This window comes from Sus scrofa, chromosome 8, assembly GCF_054392235.1.
Source record: "Sus scrofa isolate SSC_HxYL_T2T_F1_AM1 chromosome 8, Sscrofa_HxYL_maternal_Yorkshire_Landrace_v2.0, whole genome shotgun sequence".
NCBI lineage: Eukaryota > Metazoa > Chordata > Mammalia > Artiodactyla > Suidae > Sus > Sus scrofa.
The window spans coordinates 108339808-108361031 of NC_139390.1; the positions used below are offsets into that span (position 1 = coordinate 108339808).

A 21224-nucleotide genomic window follows, 5' to 3' on the forward strand; every position below is an offset into this window, starting at 1 on the left:
CTGAAAAGAATAAATCATTGACCATGCAGTTAATGCATGTTTTCAAGATTTATGGTACTGTTTAAAATTAACACTTAGGTTGTGATTTTCAACAGACTCTACCAATGTTTTCTACAATTATTTTTTCCCGTCCATAAATATATGAGAAAGTTAAAAGGTACTTTCCATTTCTAAAAATAATAGACATAAAATATAATTGTTAGGGATCACATTAAGGAACAGAAGGGAAAAAAAGAGAAATTAAGATTTTTGAAACAATTCTCATACCTATATACACACATACAAAACTTCTTAGTACAATTAAATTAAAGGTTTCTAGTTTAAAGAGCTATATATTCCATGCACAGAAGTTAACACGTTGTTTTGACCCCATAAATAGCGATAATAAATCAGTGTTTAATAAAACTATCATAATTCACTTTCACATTACCTGATAGTTATCACTGACAAACACATTCAGAGGTGACAAGACAAGTTGCAGCATGGTCTCCCTAAATCCTTTTTTCATTTCAAAACATAGTCTTTCCAAGAAAGCTGTAGGGCACTCAGGACCATCAGTGGTACCATGCTAAAGTCAAACAAAATACCATCATCAAGATACAAAAAAAAAAAAAAAAAAAAAAGACCAAGCAAACACAGGAAAATAAAAATTACATTTATATAATTAAAAGACTTTGATTTTTAAAAAGGAGAAACAGAGCTTACTCACAAAAATAGCTATTCTGTACCCCAGTAAAGACATCAGGTTCACTAAGCACCAGAGGTGATTTCTCTGATGTGCAAACTTAAGTACATGACATGGACCCAGGACGCAGCACAAGCACTAGAACCACCCCTCCATACACTGTCTGGCTCCATGGGCCATGAGTTCTTCAGGCAATATAATCTCATTATAAGTCAGCCCCTATAGGCCCAAGGGTCATCCTTACTTTGACCCAATTCAACTTCCTGGGGCAACCCTGGATCTTAATTTTGTAATAGGTCCACCATACAGTCCCAAACTGATCTGGAGTTAGAGTAAGAAAATGTAACGTCCTGGACTATCCATCAGGCTAGCTATAAACTTAGCAACTCAGTGCCATGCCAAGTTCTAAAGTTACACAGAACAGCAAAGAAGAAAACTAAAGAAGAAAACCAGAAAGTACAATTATCAGTGATCAAGTAACTATATTATGAAGAAAATAATAAACTAGCTTTATAAAGATAAAAGGATAAATTTGGAAGTTTTTGAATCTGAATTTTTAAATATAAGTGTGTGCACACACATAGATAGATTCTCCTATGCTGGGTAGGAGATAAATTCCAGGTTATTTTGATATGTAAACACTTACAACAGGAAGACGCCCATGAACTTTGTACAAATTAACAAGTACAGTAATATCCCAAGGGCGCAAGGTAAGTGGATGAATTGACTTGGCTGAATTTTCATTTTCCTTTTTGTCATTTTCCATTCCAACAGCAGTCCACCCAGAGCTGGATGATGTTGACAGTGACAGAACAGGACTTGAAATAACCTCTTCAAAATCCATATACATATCATCTTCCCCAAAGTAGTTTTCCTATAAATATTAAGAATAAACTGCTAGCAAAAGAGATATATAATAATAATTTTTCACCTCAGAGCCCAAAATTTCTAAACTAAATATTTTCTTAACCTATTTCATGTAATTAAAAGCATCAGTCTATGGCCTTAAAATGTAAACAAGATACATGTATTTAAGACATACACTTGGCTGATTAGCAAGTAGCAATATTATGTAGCAAAACCCACAAAAAGGCAAAGAAATCTGAAGTAAAATTTAGTAACATCAAAACCTCCGAATACAACAAAAACTTTCAATTTAGGTTCTAAAAGAAACCTATGAAGATTTGTAATGTTCAATGGTTTTCAATCTGTGCTTCTCAGAATTCTGAGGCAAAATAGCTAGTGATAACCTTTGAGGGAAGCAGATCAATTCACTAAATATCAATTTGGCTAAATCCATTTAGGTAAATCTATAATTAATATATTCTGGTTGAGATATTTATCAGGAATGTTTTAACAGACTTAATAAGGATGTCCAGTTTTGGTTACTGATGACAAAAACATGTTATAAACAGTTACCAAAACTTATTTTCACATAGTTCATACTGGTTTCTTAAGCATTATAATTTCAGAAGTGTTTGAAATATTAATATTCTGGTTTCTTTTGTATCAGAATTTGAATTTCTTTTTAATTGAAATTTTTTCCCATTGATTCTGAATTTAAATTTTGCCTATTTGATCTGTCATTAGTAATCAAAAGTTGTTAAAATATTCTAGTTAATGCTGTTAACTAAAATTGCTCAATATTAAAACCAAGTCAATTATTTTGATAAATTCTGCACTTTGGTTACTGACACATTTATTTTCTGGCAAAGGTTTTGAACATCAGGCCAATTAATATTTCTTCATAGGAAAGGATATTGAGGGGCTTAAGGTCATTCAGTTAACTGGTAGGACAAATATTAAAATCCAAAATCTACTAACTTGCAGAACCGAAGCTTCTTCATCAATTCTCTATTGTTATTATCTGACTCTAAATAATATACATGCTATTTAGAATCTACTTGACTTAATTGTGCTAACTCTGAAGTAGGGACAAATTCAAGCACAAAAGAAAGGCAAATAAATATCACTTTTTATATAAATTCCAACATTAAATATTTAAAACTATTTTAAGCAGAGTTTTGTCCGGATATAGTGGGACTGCTGTGTCATATGGTAGTTCTATGTATAGTTTTCTAAGATACCTCCATACTGTTCTCCATAGTGGTTGTACCAGCTTCTATTCCCACCAACAGTGCACGAGGGTTCCCTTTTGTCCACACCCCCTCCAGCAATTGTTGTTTGTGGACTTATTAATGATGGCCATTCTGATTGGTGTGAGGTGGTATCTCATGGGGTAAATAGATGCAGAATGTAGCCTTCGGGATGGATTAGCAGTGGGATCCTGCTGTGTAGCACTGGGAACTCTCTCTAGTCACTTATGAAGGAACATTTAATGTGAGAAAAAAGAATGTATACATGTATATGTAACTGGGTCACCATGCTGTACAGTAGAAAAAAAATTTTTTTAAACTAAAAATATCTGATTTCAATCAACATTAAAAAGAGAGATATTCAAGATTAGAAACATTTGAGCAGTAGTTCTCCTTAGATCATCTGAGAAGCCTTTTCAAAATACAGATGCCACCTCAGTCTTGGAGATGTGTTCAGTAGGTTTACAATGGTCATGGAGTCTAGAGATAGGTGGAAAATGGAAAAATCCATCTGGTGATTTTATCTGCAAATGGCCTCCAGACCCCATCATCTCTGCCTCAACTTCCCTCCATACAACTGATCTAAGGAGTCAATGTACACTATTCATGTCTATTAGATTTCAACATACTAAGAGTTACTAACAGATCATTAGAAATAAATTATTTTAGCTAATTTTCAATAATCCTAGACTAATAATCTCTAATTCTTAAAAGACCCCTTGTGGTCTCTTATAATTTTTTATCTTAAAAAAAACAACAACAAGATTCTTGTAGATTACTACAATTAAAAAAAAAAGATTCCACAAGTGGGGGGAAGGGAGTGGTGGACTGGGAGTTTGGGATGGAAATGTTCTAAAATTATGTTGTCATGAAAGTTGTATAACTATAATGAAATTTTAAAAAAGAAAAAAAGAAAAAGATTCTCTTGGGCATAATGTTCAATTGGCTACTAAACCAATCTCCACTTAAATATCTGAAACAGAAATATATCAGATGCTACAGGAAACAATGAATTCCTAACATGGTGGAAGTGACTGTTTTTAAGGAGTTATAAAACCCTAGGAGCCTTCTATGAGTTAATTCATTTGTACATATTGAATATTATCAACAAAATTTACTTATTAAAAATGGTAACTTTTGGGGTTTTTTTCTTTTGTATTGTTTTGCTTTAGGGACGCCTCCACGGCATATGGAGGTTCCCAGGCTAGGGGTCCAATAGGAGCTGTAGGTGCCAGCCTACACCACAGACACACCAACACGGGATCCAAGCCACATCTGTGACCTACATCATAGCTCACAGCTAGGCTGGATCCTTAACCCACTGAGTGAGGCCAGGGATCAAACCCACATCCTCACAGATGCTAGAGGCGGGTTCGTTAACCTCCAAGCCACGACGGGAACTCCTAAAAACGATAACTCTTAAAAGTTAGTCAAATATTAAATGTTTAATGGTGGGTGTCTGACTTAAGTTTCCTGGGGTTTTTAATATGAGAATTCCGTCTGTAATGGTTAATTTCTTAAGAATTCACTTAAAAAAAAAAAATACCAAAAGGTTGACTCAAGTATCTAGCAAGTAGTAATATATTGTGGCAAACAGTTATGATATTTTAACATTAGTAAATGTACACAAATATTTACAAATACAAATAAAAATTCTATTTCAATTTTAAACAATCCTGGGGGGGGGGGAAACACTGGCTTACAGAATTGGGAAAATGTGTTCTTTTGTCAAGTTTGTACAATGTATAACTTTAAGAATGATAGAATAAGCAACATTCTCAATTTATTTAAGAGTCTTCTGAGATTTTCCTAGAGATATTTAATTATTTGAGTGTCAAGTAACCTACTTCAAGTAAAGGAGACTGCCATTTTCCCCCAGCTAAAAATTCACACTCCTCCAATAATACTCACTTCTCAAAAATAGGGTGGGGGGAGAATTATCAACAATAGTTAAAAGACGACAGCTAATAAAATTGGAAATGCAGGAAAAAACCCTACAAGCACTCTATTTTCACTATTAAAGTTTTTTTTTAATGGAAACTTGATAGCCAACTTCTGTTCAAGAACACTATTTTTTTTAACATTTTTACACAATTTGTAAAGGTTACATTTCATTTATAGATATTATAAAATATTGGCTATATTCCCTGTGAAAAACGATTTTTAAATAAAGAAAACATATATGCCATATACACCTTAATCCTCAGTTCTATTTGCTACCAATGATATACTATTTAGAGTCAGGATTCCTTCTCCCATTAAGAAAAACTTAGTAAGACTAAGAGAAGTCAATTCATAAAACTAATACAAGTGGCACTGTTATCCAACCTTATATCCCCAACGTATGAAATGATACAGAGTTTGGACTGGGAGTCTGGGATGGAAATGTTCTAAAATTATGTTGTCATGAAAGTTGTATAACTATAATGAAATTTTAAAAAAGAAAAAAAGAAAAATATTCTCTTGGGCATAATGTTCAATTTGCTACTAAACCAATCTGAAATGACTTTGGGCCAGCAGAGTTGCAATGTTTTCTGCATCTTCAGAAGACCTCCCAGTTCCACAGAAACGTCCTCATAAACTGCAATGCATGTTCACTATACACTCTTCCTAGAATTCTTTGTAATAGTGATGCCAAGTCTGGTTTGTTTTATAGATTTTGGAAGTCAGTTTTACAGTTAAGTCAATATAGAGTAATTTTTCCCCCTCTAGTGCATCCTTTAGAATTTCTTGATGTTTAATTTTGGTAACAAAAAAAAAAAAAAAAAAAAAACCCATAAAATCTCAGTTACATAAATCTTCATATTCTCTTTGTTTTCTTTTATGTATACACACATTATACATATCTCAAACTCAACTTCCAAAAAGTTTTAAAGTTCTAACACTGATACTAAGTGGAAGATAAGTTATACATTAAAACTGATGAGAAAATAAATATTAGAGATAGCTATTTCATATAGGATAATAGTCCCATGTCAGCATGACACTAAGTCAAAAAAAAGAAAAAGAGAAAAACTTAAAGAGTTACATATATTCCCAATAAAAGGAAGCAGAACCCTCCCACATTGGGGTTAGAAAATATTTTATAAAACGTCAAAACTTAGAAAGTTTAAATTTGGGAGTTTCCATTGTGGTGCAGCGGAAAGGAATCCCACTGGGAACCATGAGGTTGTGGGTTCGATCCCTGGTCTCACTCAGTGGGTTAAAAATCTGGCGTTGCCATGGGCTGTGGTATAGGTCACAGACATGGCTCAGATCCTGCATTGCTGCGGCTATGGCTGTGGCTGTGGCCAGCAGCTGTAGCTCTGAATGCACCCCTAGCCTGGGAACCTCTATATGCTGAGAGTGCGGCCTTAAAAAGCGGGGGGGGGGGGGGGAGTTTAAATTTGGGAGTTTCTGTGGCGGTTCAGTGGTTAACGAACCCGACTAAGATCCATGAGGATGTGGGTTCGATCCCTGGCCTTGCTGAGTGGGTTAAGGATCCTGCATTGCCACGAGCTGTGGTGCAGGTCACAGACACAGCTTAGATCTGGCGTTGCTGTGGCTGTGGTGTAGGCCAGCAGCTGTAGCTCTGATTCGACCCTTAGCCTGGGAACTTCCATATGCCGAGGGTACGGCCCTAAAAAGACAAAGAAAAAAAGTTTCAATTTATTTCAGTAGATGCTTCATATTAAGTTCTAAATTCACTTGAATACAAATACCAATATAATATTCAGTGCAACAAACTTCTGACACTAAAAAGCTGTTATAATGTCTGTAATGCACAGTCTGCATCAAAACATAATAAACTGCCAACATATGTAATAGGAGTTTCCGTTGTGGCTCAGCAGGTTAAGAACCTGACATAGTGTCCATGAGAATGCAGGTTCAATCCCTCTCCTTGCTCAGTGGGTTAAGGAATCAGTGTTGCCACAAGCTGCAATGTAGGTGTTGCCGTGGCTATGGCATAGGCCTGCAGCTACAGCTCTGATGTGACCCTTAGCCTTGGAACTTCCATATGCTGCAGGCGCACCCATAAAAAGAAAAAAAAAAAAAAACTACCAAATATGTAACATACATGGAGTAGAATTTATAAGGAAGTCTAAAATAAAGATAGATGTTTTTCTCTGTGTTGTTACAGTCATTTTTGTTTATATATTACTATGGAATTTTTTAAATTAAAAAAATGGAGTTCCCTCGTGGTGCAGCAGGTTAAGGATCTTGCATCGTCACTGCACCAACTTGGGTTACTGCTATGGCACAGGTTCGGATCCTTGACCTGGGAACTTCCACATGCTGCAGGCACAGTCAAAAAATAAATAAATGAATAAATAATTGAGGTTCAATATACATGTGTTGATACAAAAACCATAGTTAATACCTCTCTAATAGTATTCAAAACTGACCAGAAAATCGGTCACAAAGAGAGAAAAAAACACTTGTGTGTATGTTTGTGTGCATGTCTCCCCAGTTGGAATCAGAATTACACCTTCCAGAATCTCTAAAACTCTGGGGAAACAAACAGAAACTACAGGTTTCTACAAATGTTAAATGCATTTTCAGAGTTCCCGTCATGGCGCAGTGGAAATAAATCCGACTAGGAACAATGAGGTTGCTGGCTCGATCCCTGGCCTTGCTCAGTGGGTTAAGGATCCAGTGTTACCATGAGCTGTGGTGTAGGTCGCAGATATGGCTCAGATCTGGTATTGCTGTGGCTGTGGCGTAGGCCGGCAGCTGTAGCTTCAATTAGACCCCTAGCCTGGGAACCTCCATATGCCGTGAGTGCAGCCCTAAGAAGCAATCAATCAATCAATCAATCAATGCATTTCCCCTTGTATCTTCTACTTTAAATTATATTATCTGATGCTCTATAATAGTTTTTAGTAAATCTAATACAGTAACTCACAAAAACTTCAAAACTTATTCAGCTAGCACTTCTTCCAAACAGCCTTTTTTTTTGCTAACAAACTTTGATTGTCCTTTCTTGGCCAACTTTGATCATCCTAGACCCTCACCAGAATTATCCCTATTACTGAACATTACAGGATTCCTTGTTAGCCAAGCATTCAATATTCAAACCTCTGCAATTGTGAAATTACAAAAGGAAACAAACAGGTATGCATTGATAAAATTAGACTCACACAAACATCCATGTCACAAGTAACTCTAAATGTTCATGACTGGTAATGTTAGAACAATTAGTCTCTCTTTATCAGATGTAGTAAACACCCAAAGGTACAATGAAAAAGTAAAGTAAAGTGAATTTGCAAGATCCTAGAAATATGCAAATTTCATGAAGTTGCTGAAAGTGATACTGGATGATGGTTCAAATCACAGGTAATACAAGCAGTATAAATGACAATCTGGAAGGCTTAGAGAAATTACCTATAAAGGGTAGTAATCAGCAAGAATTAGTGGTCGTTTTGCTGGGGACTTCTTAAAAGTATGGTTTGAGTATCAAAAGAATAAAAGCGACGTATAGAAAATTGACAAGTGCTCAGATGTTTTTCTCAAAATAGCCTCTCTTTGTAATCATGCTAGAGACAGCAACCTTCAAGTGCTATCATACTATACAATCATGCAATTTGTGTGGAAAAATTATACCAAAATGAATCACCATTTGATTCAGTCATTGCTCAAAGAAGTAGTGCATACTTCTTAAGAGCCTAAATTTGTCATACTTTGAAATGAATTCATCTTCATATATTTGCTTCAATTTTCAAGACAGAGCTCCAAACAAATCTTTGCTTTTTATTTACTATGAAATAAAGTTGTCTGTTTTTAAGTGACTCACTTGAAATAGCCTTTTCCAGGTACAATTATCCTCAGATAAAAAGGTTTTCTTATACTTCCACTACTGAATTAATTATGATGCAGTAAAACTGTACATACACATGTCTATCATGCTATACCCCTCTAGCTTAAGAACAGATGCTATATCATCTCTACAGCAACTAGTACAATTCCTAGAACATACTAATTGCTCCCCAAAAAATGCTAAAATGAGGAGTATACTATTTTTATAATTGTGTAATTGTAATTGCGTCTAACACCATAAGTGTAATCAACAAATATATACTCAATACTTTAAATCATCCAACTGGCTATTTCAAATAGTCTCAATTTCCATCAGATGTGTTTTGCCTTGTTTAAAAATATCTAAGTTCTTTTAAAAACCATACCTTTATACACAGAAAGGCATTTAATAGAGGTCCATAGAGAGTTATCTGAGAATCTGGAGAAAGTTCCATTTCTACATGAAGTTTATCAGGTGGAAGTTCTGAGGGATCAACAGGTGGACGAGAAGTAGTAGAGGGAGAAGAAACCACTCTGTCTGTTTTCTGAGATGGCCTTAATACAGAGAGCATTGTTTCCTCCATCTCTGACACTGGAATAAATTGAGGGGGAAAAAAAAAGAATAATGTCTGAATCAGGGAGAAAAGCACCTCTACCTCTTAAAAAGTTTTTCAAGCAACTATTCACTAAGAAACTCTACATTGCAAATATGAAAACTAATACTGATAAAATATCTGTAGCATACAATGAAAACGAACCTGAAATACTAATAATTGAGAATACAATAAAGAACAGACTTCATTGAAATACGTATAAAAATACATAAATCAGACTACGAAGAATGAATGAAAAGTTCACATTAACAAAGACAACATTCTCATCAAGTTTTGCCAATATGCTGTAAATCTAGGTCACAATTAGGCTTTAACTACACTTGGACATTAAGCTATCAAGTTATTTTCACACAAATAGGTATCTAGCTATTCAAATGCAGTGTGACCATTATCAAGCCCCATATGTAAAAAAGCTTTGAAAACTATTCTTTAAAACTTAATTCACTGGAAAAATACCTAAAAGAAATTTCACTTGACTAATTCCTTTTGGTTCCCAGTAAGGCAGTGCTTAAGTCTCAGAGAAACTATAAATGATTTGATAGTTGTCCAAATGCATTAAGGAAACTAGCATTTCACAAAATCAAGCACCTATACAGATTCACATACACCTAGTTTCATATTCCAGCTCTGATATTTCTAGCTCAGCAGACCCTGAGAAAATTACTTTTTCTGAGCATATCTCCTCCACTCTACAATGACAATAACAGTAATAATATTTATCTCACAGGATTGCTTTAAGGACTAAATAAGATAAATTATCCAGGAAACAGCTTGGTCTAGTATTTGATATATAGTAAATGCTCAATGAAAGTTAGGAGAATTATACCAAAATCTTTAAAAGATTTTAAATGTATACAATTGCATCAGAAGAAAAGATGCATTTCCAAATGTTTCTTTTTTTTTTTTATCTTTAGTGCTTATTAATTGTAACACCAAATGTTTCAAAGTGTGAATTATATAAAAACACTTACATGATTGTTTTAGCTGTTCATCTGCTTTTTGTGGATAAATTGGATGCCATGTATAATCAATTGTAAGCATGACACTTGGGACAGTCCAGCATTCAACCCAACCAGCCCTTTGAAAAGTAAAAAATAAAGCTTCTAGTCAGGTACGTATTCCTTTAACTGCATTACAGACATTAGTTACAGATAATCAAATTTTACTGTTAATCTCTAAAAGAATTACAAGAGTAATTTCTTCACATAAACACAATATACTTAAGTCACTAAATTATACACTTACTTTTCTTGAGTAATGTTCCTCCACTTTGGTTTAACTGTTTTCTGGCCACTTTGACACTCAGCAGGAATACCAGTATCATGAGCCATTTTATTTGGATGGCAATTCTTTACTAGCATAAATAATGAATATTTACTAGGATGGCAATCTGGTAAAAACAAGTGAAGATCAACATCTTCTCCCTAAAAAATAATTTATAATAACCCAAAATAATAAAATACATAAATTTGTTAGGTTACTAGTTAACAAGCAAGCTTAACTACAATAATCTTGAAACTAATCAACAGAAAATAAAAATAAATTTGAAATGGCAGATTTTACATTGAGTAGTTAGTTAAATGGAATAATGTTTTACATTAAAACTAAATTCTACTTATAAAGTCAAGAAAAAAAATGAGGGAAATAAAGAGCATAGTTTCTAGAAAACAGTAAAAAGGTCATCTTCCATCCCATCCTTGAATATTTCACATGTAACTCAGTTAAAAAAAATTAAAAACCCGAGTTTCCGTCATGGTGCAGTGGAAACGAATCCGACTAGGAACCATGAGGTTGCGGGTTTGATCCCTGGCCTCGATCAGTGGGTTAAGGATCTGGCGTTGCCGTGAGCTGTGATGTAGGTCGCAGATGTGGTTCGGATCTGGCGTTGCTGTGGCTCTGGTGTAGGCCAGTAGCAACAACTCTGATTAGACCTCTAGCCTGGGAACCTCCATATGCCATGGGTGTGGCCCTAAAAAGGACAAAAAGACACACACACAAAAAGAAATTAAAAACCATCTCACCAATACAAGCTCAGGTAGAATATGCTTTGTATTTTTATTAATTTTTACAATATAATTGTCTCTTTTGATTGTAGTAAGTCTTGGTTCCTCAATTTGCTTTTAAGAATTACATCAAAGGATCGTCACTGAGTTTAACTTTTTCTTTAGGTCCCCTAATCTTTGTTCATCTTGATGCCTGGTTTCTTAACAGGTAGCACAAGAGTAGTTAAAAGATTGGAGCCTGGAGTTCCCATTGTGGTGCAGCGAAAGCGGGTTCGATCCCTGGCCTCCCTCAGTGGGTAAAGGATCTGGCCTTGAGCTGTAATATAGGTTGCAGACACAGCTCAGATTTGGCATCGCTGTGGCTGTGGCCTAGGCCGGCAGCTGTAGCTGGATCCCTAGCCTAGGAACTTCTATATGCCACAGGTGCAAGTCTAAAGAAAAAAAATGGAGCCTGAAGTTGTATCTTCTGGTTCAAATCCCAACTTGGCCCTCACTAGCTACATGACAAGTTCCATAAACCTGCCTCCTGAGTTTCCTATGCCATAAATGCAGATAACAACAACTAATTCAAGATTGTTCTGAGAATTAAATGAGTTACTACGCATAAAGCACTTGGAATAGTGTCTAGAACAAAGAAAATGTTAATAGGCGTTAGCTTTTCTTACTGTTGCTACTTTTTACCACCATAACCATCATCAATACTGCAACTACTACTGATTACATATTAGGTGTTCCACAACATTTTGAACTCCTAAGAACTGGATTTTGGATAAAAGAATTGGATATTGGATAAAAGAAAGGTATTTGTCATATATTCCTTGAATTCACGTTTACAATTAGGAATAAAATACAGCTAACCCTTGAACAACACAGAATTGAACTGTGCAACTCCACTTGCACATGGATTTTTTCAATAGGAAATACTACATATAGATTAATCACAGAGGTAAATGAGCTCTAATAATTGACTCAAGGAATATTTTTTTATTGTTCAATTTTTTAAAGTTGAAGTATAGTTGACTTATGATATTCATTTCGGTTGTACAACAGAGTGATTCAATGTTTTTATAGATTAAACATTATACAAAGTTATCAAAAATACTGACTATATTCCCTGTGCTTGTACATTGTACCCCTGCAATTAACATATTTTGTGACTGGTAGTCTGTACCCCTTAATCTCTTTTTTTTTTGCACCCCTATCCCTACCACCTAATGGTAACCAGTAGTTATTTTCTATATCTGGGAGTCTGTTTCTATATTATTTGTTCATTTGTTCTGTTTTCTAGATTCCAAATATAAGCAGACACATACAGTATTTGCCTTTCTCTGACTAATTTCACTAGGTATAATACCTCCCTAGGTCCATCCATGTCACAAATGGAAAGATCTCATTCTTTTTTTATGGGTGAGTAATAATACTCCAATACCACATCTTTATTATATATTCATCTGTCAGTGGGCTCTTAGGTTGCTTTCATATCCTGGCTATTGTAAACAATGCTGCTACGAACACTGTGGTACACCTATATTTCCATATTATTGTCCAACTCCTTAGGGGAGCTTGGGGGAACTTAGGGGAATGGTAGAACATTAGAGTTAACGGTAAAAAAGAAACAGGTACAATTCCTTGACACTGAAGTTAGTGAACAATAGAGGAAAGCTAAAATATTTCAGGGGGGCAACAGGCTGGGCAGGAAAGAGTAAAGATAAGCATTGGGGGAGTTCCCATTGTGGTTCAGCATGTTAAGAACCCGATATAGTGTCCGTGAGAAGGCAGGTTTAATCCCTGGACTCACTCAGTGGGTTAAGGATCCAGTGTTGCTACAAGCTGAGACAAAGGCCACAGACACAGCTCAGATCCAGAGTTGCTATGGCTGTGGAGTAGGCCTGCAGCTGCAGCTCCAATCCGACACCTAGCCTGGGAACTTCCATGTGCCACAGGTGAGGCCTTAAAAAGAAGAGAAAAAAAAAAAAAAAGATAAGCATTGGGAAATCAAACTTACTAATAAACCTTGTGTAATAAACAATGTATCCAATTATACATACTCTTAAAGAGAACTTGGTATTACAAGTAGCCGGAACAAAGTCCGTAAAAGGCAAAGAGAAATCAATGTTTAGTGTTTCCCCACAGGCTGCCAAGTACACTGCAAAAAAAGAAAAAAATTTAATTTCAAAAAATTTTTAAATAAAAACCTCCTTAAATATACACCTAAACAAAATTAAATTTAATATGCTTAGTACAATACAAATTCTAAAACAGTTCTTTGAGAATCTCACAACACAATGGAAAAAAGATCAATTCTAGTATCTATTAAACCTGTAAAATCAATACAAAGTTTCTTTGTTTGGTATTTATCTTAATGAACAGGATTCTTAATGATTTCTAAGTACTTACCATTTTCCTGTTGTTTAGTGGAACAGTCAATCCAATTGTGCTGATTAGCTGCCCAAATCATTTCAAATTGATGAAACATTATTTTAAAATTCCATGTATATGGAACAAATGAAAATATGTCAGGAGCACTATCACTTGACCAGTCTTGAATTAAATCTAAAATTGTTGGGGTAGGAGACAGAATGTAAAATTAACTGAAATTTAGAAGATGAAATACAAATATTCTAACACCAAAAGTGAAGTTTTCTATTGTAACTAAAAGGAACTTTTATACTGAAATATAAAAAGTAATTAAGACATAGCTAAATGATCTGAGAGTAAATATGTTTACTAATCAAGAGTTCCAAAGAAGAAAATTTCAATGCATTTCACAGACCTATTATGTTTTTAAAGAAACTTTAGAAGAGAAAAAAAAAAAATCACCTGATATTCTGCTACCCAAATATCTAATATTGTGGATATATCTCATTCCAGTTTTTTTATATATATATATTTATACTGTTCCAGATACACATACTTTACGTATATACATATATTTTTTCATTGAACTCAATTTTTCATGCTATTTCATACACATTAACAAAAATTTTAATAATAGGTCACTAAAGAGATTTGCTAAGATATACTTAACCATTTACTGTACTAGGATATTTAGACTCTTTCAAATTTTGTTATACATAATGTTACCATGTATATTTTCATTGCATATTCAGGATTATTTTGTCAGGATAGATTCCAAAAGTAAATCTGCCAGGTACAAGTTTATGAATTTTATCAAGGCTATTATAAATTAAATATCTGCTTTCTAAGAGTTGTGAATCCATTTATGCTCCTACTAGAAATGTATGGTCAATTATCTACTTCACTGCACCTACTCCTGAATTCTATTCCTTTCTACCTCTCTCCTTTTCCCTTTTTTTTTTTTTTTTTTTTTTTTTTGGTGGGGGGTATTGATAAAAAATGATATCTCACTTTAACTGAATTTCTTAATTAAAAGTAGGGTTGAACATTTTTTCATTTGTTCATTTTTTATGTTTTTTAAATTTTTTCATGTTGTTTTATTCACAAACAAATACATACAAAATGCCTGTGTGCCAGACTTTGTTTTAGATTCTGGGGATACAATGTTAACAAAACAAAAACTTGGCCTTCTGAGAATAAAAGTCAATCATCTTTGCTGATTGCTGATTTACTGTACTGCTGATCTATATGGTTTAAGTGTTGCCTTTTAAAATTGTGTTCACATACTTAGTCTGCTTATCTTTTTGTACCTTAATTTTTTTAACCTCACCAGGCAAAAGCTCTTTATATAAAGATTTTAGTGTGAATTAACAATACTTCAATAAAACAAAAAAATTTTTTTTTAAATAAAGATGTTAGCTATGTTCTACCATAGTGCTTTCCTTTACTTTTCCTTCTGGCATTCAAATCATTTGCATGCACTGTATACTCCCAGCAATACCATATAAGAAATGGTCTCCTCAGAGAGATGTCAAGCTCATCTTTGTATATTCACAGCATATAACACAATCCTGTGTACGGGAAATCAGCACTTTTGTTTTTGAGAAACAGAAACAACTGAAAGTACTATTACTACAGCACATACTGACACCAGATAGTCCTGGGTTTAAATTCTGGCTTTATCATTTTATAAGTTATGTAATCTTGAACAAATGACTTAAATGCTATAAGTTTTCTCTTTTACAAAATAGGGACAATTTCACAGACTTATTCTGAAAACTCAGATGACACTCGTGAAGTTTTAGCACAGAAACTGCCACAAGGTGCACAAGTGCTCAAGAAATAATAGCACTTACTATTGAAGATATTCTAAGGAAAATAATAGGCAAAAATAATTAAATATTTAAAGTAGTTGTCTTTGAATTTTAAAAGATATCTTTAAGCTGAAAAATATTAGATTCAGTGATGAAATCTGAAGTCAAATATCACATGAACTCATTTAAAATACAGCTGCAATGTACAGAAACTTGTGCACATATATTAGAGAGAAATTCCTCTCCTGATAAAATGGCAAAATAATACATTTAATATCAAATTTCAATAATAAATTAGTAAGATGTAGGTTTTACTATACCAAAAATAAAAGGCATATGGCTATTAACCTGTTTTAGGACAAGACAAAGGGAAATTCCACTTCTCAATGTTACTTTAAATGTATTATTTCATTTAATAAGTAATCACAGTAGTTCATCATACCTTATAGTATCTACGCTTACTTCTAAACTTTTACTTCTACATGTCATCCTACCTAACTGACCTGACTACATGCTTACTATCTAACTTTATTCTTTAACAGTGTTCAGCACCTGGGAGATGCCCAAAAGTTATCTGTGGAATTACCCAACTGCACAATACAAATTCATCACTCATCAAACATGTTCTCACTTTTCTCCTCATAAACATTTTTGGTTCTCAACTTTTATCTAAAATAAACACACTCTCTGGTAACCTCTTTGCTGAAGGAAAACTCTAATCGTCTTTAACAACAGCATGATGCTTTAGAGAAACCACAGGCTCTACAGTCAATACACGCTGTAATATACTATTTCATTTATCTAAATCTAGTGCACATGCCAATATAGTGGAGACTGATAAAGAAATGACCATAAGCAATAGCCCCCTAAGTTTTCTGAGGGTTGAGATCATGGTTTATATTTGTTTTGAATCACTATCATAAGAGACTCAACTTATATTGGTTGTGTTTATCTACTTTACACTGCTACTATGTAAAAAACTACTAGTAAAATAAACACAAGTTCAAATAATCTACTAAGCATCTAAAGAAAACAACGTAATTTTGAAGTTATTAGCTAATTTCTATTTTAACAAGGCTTATTAGTTTTTTAATAACTTATCTAAAATTTGAACATATTCTGCAACAGTTTTCCTATCAGCTTATATAACATCTTTATTGATAAATATTAAAAATTACTGTAACAAAATATTTTTACTAAGAACCTCAAAAACTATTTCCAATATGTATTTCTCTTTAAACCAAAAGCTGCTCTCATTACCAGATGGTCTCACCAAAAAAATTTATTAGAAAAAGAAAACACTTTCTTGATGACTGCCTTACTCATTTCAAGAACAGTTTTAAAAGTTGTGGAGCTGGTAATCTAAATGTTATTCTGGTAAAAACAAAAAACAAAAAACTCACCTACAACTCACTTTATAATTAAGTTAACAGGGAAGGAGAGTTCCCGTTGTGGCGCAGTAGAAACCAATCCGACTAGGAACCATGAGGTTGCAGGTTCAATCCCTGGCCTCTCTCAGTGGGTTAAGGATCTGGTGTTACCATGAGCTGTGGCATAGGGTCGGAGCTGGTGTTGCTGTGGCTGTGGTATAGGCCAGCGGCTTCAGCTCCGATTTGACCCCTAGTCTGGGTACTTCCAAATGCTGCAGGCATAGCCCCAAAAAGGCAAAAAACAAACTGAGAAAAGAAATTCAAACACTATCACCAAGTACATTCTCTCCGAGGCTAAACCAGTATCATTTTCTGATTGTAACTTTTTTAGAAATAAGTTTTTAAAGGACACCAGAAAGATTCTGGAAGCAGTTTTTCTAAATGTTAACAACTATTAAATCTAGGAGATGAGGGGAATTCCCGTTAGGGCTCAGCAGACTGCAAACCTAACTAGTATCCATGAAGATGTGGATTTGATCCCTGGCTTCGCTCAGTGGGTTAAGGATCTGGCGTTGCCATAAGCTGTGGTGTAGGTCACAGATGTAGCTCAGATGTAAAGCTGCTGTGGGTAGGCTGGCAGCTGCAGCTCCTATTCAACCCCTAGCCTGGGAACTTCCATGTGCCACAGGTGCAGCCCTAAAAAAAAGGGAAAAAAAAAATCTAGGAGATGAGAACTTAAAAGTTTTTTACCTTTCTATATTCTTAAAATTTCTCCAAGTAAATTTTAGGGAAAAAAAACAACTAAAAACAGTGAATTTCAATAGCATAAAGATTACCATTAGAGAAAGAAAATAATTTAGGAAAACGATTGTAATTTAGGAAATGAGTACTTGTTATTACAATATTAAATCTAAACAAAAAGTTTAAAGTTTAAAAGTTTAAATCTTGAGAACTTTATACTTCTACTCCAACTATTCTTAGCACTAATAAAGTCAGACTGGGAAATTCTGGAGGATTGAATGCTTAAAAATGCTGGGTTAAGTTTAAATAAATAATTTTAAATATCTGGACAAAAAAAAGAAAAACTGAAATACATTTTAAAAAATTAGCAAAGTTAGAAACAACAAAATCTTAAGTGAGAAAGAAAAGGCTATGCAAAGAAGTTATCTATACAAAAGCAGATTCTTGAGCCAGACTCCTTGGGTTGGAATCCTAGCTTGACTAATTTATTAGCCATGTAACCCTGGAAAACTTGCTTGACCATCCCATAACTCACTTGCCTCACCTCTAAAATAAGCATAATGATAATAAATTTACCCCTGCGAGTTATCATGAGTATTCAATGACTTAATATGTGAACCTTCTTAGCAAAGAGACAGACACTAATACACACTATAAATTTTAGCTATTTCTTCATAAATCTGAATTATGTACTACTCATTAAATGTTCAGCTTCACTGACAAAAGCTTAACTTGTCAGGGACTCTGTCAAAGTTTTTACTACTGGGCCCCTGACTTGAGCTTTGGAAAGAAATATAAACTCCAAAAATATAGGAATCATTCCATCTAATCCCCAAGATAAGGCTCCTGATCAAAGCAAAAAAACAAATATAAAAGAGTAATGATTAAACGTATTATAGTATGGAGTTCCCGTCGTGGCGCAGTGGTTAACGAATCCGACTAGGAACCATGAGGTTGTGGGTTCGGTCCCTGCCCTTGCTCAGTGGGTTAACGATCCGGCGTTGCCGTGAGCTGTGGTGTAGGTTGCAGACGTGGCTCGGATCCCGCGTTGCTGTGGCTCTGGCATAGGCTGGCAGCTACAGCTCCAATTAGACCCCTAGCCTGGGAACTTCCATATGCCGCGGGAGCGGCCCAAGAAATAGCAAAAAGACAAAAAAAAAAAAAAAAAAACGTATTATAGTAATGGCATTATTACAAAAGGCCAAAACTCTAGCAATAGCAAAATTAGGTTAGAAATTGTTAACCCTCCTTTCATAAATAAAGAATCTGAAATTCAAACTATTAGGCAATTTGGCCAACATCATACTGCTAATTAAGTAGGACATGACAACCTATAAATATCTTAATCACCGCTATCCCCACAAATATCTAATAGTACTCATCACAGAATGCTTGTAAACAATGGGTGGGTGGATGGATGAACGGATAAATGTAGCAATCAATCAAGCAATATTAGGATCTCTGGCATAGCACTGATCCTGGAAAAGCAGACCAACTCTGTAAGGCTAAACTTTTTATAGGAAGGCTCAATAATGCTACTTATATTTATGTTATTCAGAGACTAAAACTCCATGTTTCGATAATCATAAAATGAGTAGCTATCACAATAAGCTGCAAAAAATAAAAGATTTTCCAATTAGTGATAGCATCAACTCAATGACACATGCTAATGGAAGGGAATGAAGGAGGGGCTCCAAATACAGAAGTAACATATTTGCTATCTGAATATACTGTCTGGATTATAATAATTAAAAGTAAATAATGAAGCCATGATGATGCTTAATTCAAGAAGAGAAGAGGATTCATCTTCCCCATCTTATTCCCCACTACACTGACACAAGATGAGTTCTTTCACTTACTTCTGAACTCAATTTGGGGTTCATATTTTCCTTGTTCATTAGAAGAGAGCAAAAAATATCTATATTTAAAATTTTCCTTTGATATTCTTGGCCCCAAAAGAAGTATAAGTAAGAAAGTACGAAATATGTCATCAAATCCCTAGGTTGTGTCTGAAAGAAAAACTCACTGAAGATAAACTAGTTCACTGTGATAAATCTCATGGTATTTATACCTATTAGCAAATTACCTGTAAAGAAGTTCTTCTGTGCAAAGATGAAGTGGTAGGTGGCTTTATAAACCTCTAATTCACATTGCCATGTCTGTGGCATGTTCCATATTCGGGGGTAGCTGGCATTGATGTGGAACTGCAAACCACATGTTAAGTAAAAAGGTTAGAGCTTAAAATGTGACATTGTGTGAACAGCATTAGAAATTAATTCACACAAACTGGTAATTAAAACTTATTTTCCTACTAAGCTGAACAGAAGGCCCCTTAGAGATTTTAATATTACATCCAAATCATTGAAATACTAACCCATGTAGTCAAAAAACTTTAAGAACAAATCAGGCTACAGTTTTGATGCTATAGCAAAACAGAGCAACAGCCAACTACCTTAATTCTTCCTTTTACATAATCTGTTAAGTGACAGGCTCAGGGTAAGGGAAGGCAGAATGCAATGCGCACTGTCACACAGAGAGCTGACCACCAGTGCCTCCTGAGCTCTCATTTAACAGCACAGTAGTTATAAATCTGACATGGTGCTTTGTGCTGTACTCCACCTGCCAAAGCTTGGCAATTCTGCAAAGCCAAGAGCTACCCCTGACCAGGTATAGCATTGCTGCACAGTGCTATTTATCAGCAATAGCTTATGAATTCATTAAAATGCTAAATATGTCAATTTAATATATATTTATAATATTTCATATATTATTGGTAATTGCACATTTTTCCTCTTAATTTACATATATCATGTGTAAATATGCTTTTTTAGACAATTGAGGACCTAATGGCACCATCTAATATAAAAGAACCCTCCTTAAATTACAGCCACTCTACACAGTAATTTTGTTATTATTGTTGTTGTCCTTGAGACAAAAAAATAATCTGCTTGATTCATGATTTCCTGATCTGCAATTTTAATCATGAGCCTTTTCATATTCATTTTGTTTCTAATGTGGAGTAATTCACGGTATCAATAAGATTTTTTTCCTTTTACCTTATTCATCAAGTATAGGGGCAATGAATTATTAAGCCCTGAGAAAGAACCCAGTGTGGACAGAAAATATATAGTAAGAAATTATTTATAGCATAAGAGAGAGTTAATCGAGCCACACGATGGACTTTAAAATAATATTCTAACGACTTTCACATTTTTAAAAACCAAAAACCCATGTATCATTCCCTTATGTTCATTTCCTACAAAAGAAGAGCAACAGAGAGATGCTCAAGGGAGCCCACAGCACTGGCAATCTACTCCTCTTCCCCCAAGATGGTCAAGAGCATCTGCTGGTTCTTGAATGAGAAGACAGACCATCTAATGACTTTAAACCATTAAAATTTTATATTAAAAAATTAAAACCAAATTTGTGTTTTATGTATATACATATGCATATCATATACTTACTGCTAGCATTTCTGCTTCTAAAAGAGTCCTGTATTGCATGCTGGTGGTGGCATCAACATGTAAGAGTTGTCCTTTAATTGCAGGAGTATAACCTAAAAGAAGTGAAAACATAAAAATTAAGAACCTAAAAAAATATTTATATAATTAAAAATCTGGACTAGAAACAACTCCCCCCACCACTCAAAGAAGGAATCCATTAAAAATGGTGATCAGTCATTGTTTAAATACACCCCAATAATCTACAATATATTATCTAATAGGTAACCTTTCTCATTTGGGACAGCTCTGATGGAAAAAAGATACA

At 34.4% G+C, this 21224-nt stretch overlaps 1 protein-coding gene across 25 annotated transcripts in view; it reads right to left on the bottom strand.

Moving 5' to 3' along the window:
* BLTP1 (bridge-like lipid transfer protein family member 1) overlaps positions 1-21224 on the bottom strand; it is a 199021-nt gene that overhangs the window by 136932 nt on the left and 40865 nt on the right. For all 25 annotated transcript variants that reach the window (XM_084972967.1, XM_084972972.1, XM_084972968.1 and 22 more), the window contains exons 14-22: positions 20921-21012; positions 19543-19660; positions 13571-13726; positions 13222-13319; positions 10416-10594; positions 10142-10248; positions 8943-9148; positions 1332-1559; positions 431-568 (exon numbers count right to left, since the gene is read on the bottom strand). In XM_084972967.1, coding sequence (XP_084829093.1) covers positions 431-568; positions 1332-1559; positions 8943-9148; positions 10142-10248; positions 10416-10594; positions 13222-13319; positions 13571-13726; positions 19543-19660; positions 20921-21012 — 1322 coding nt within the window. The remainder of the gene's footprint in view (positions 1-430; positions 569-1331; positions 1560-8942; positions 9149-10141; positions 10249-10415; positions 10595-13221; positions 13320-13570; positions 13727-19542; positions 19661-20920; positions 21013-21224) is intronic.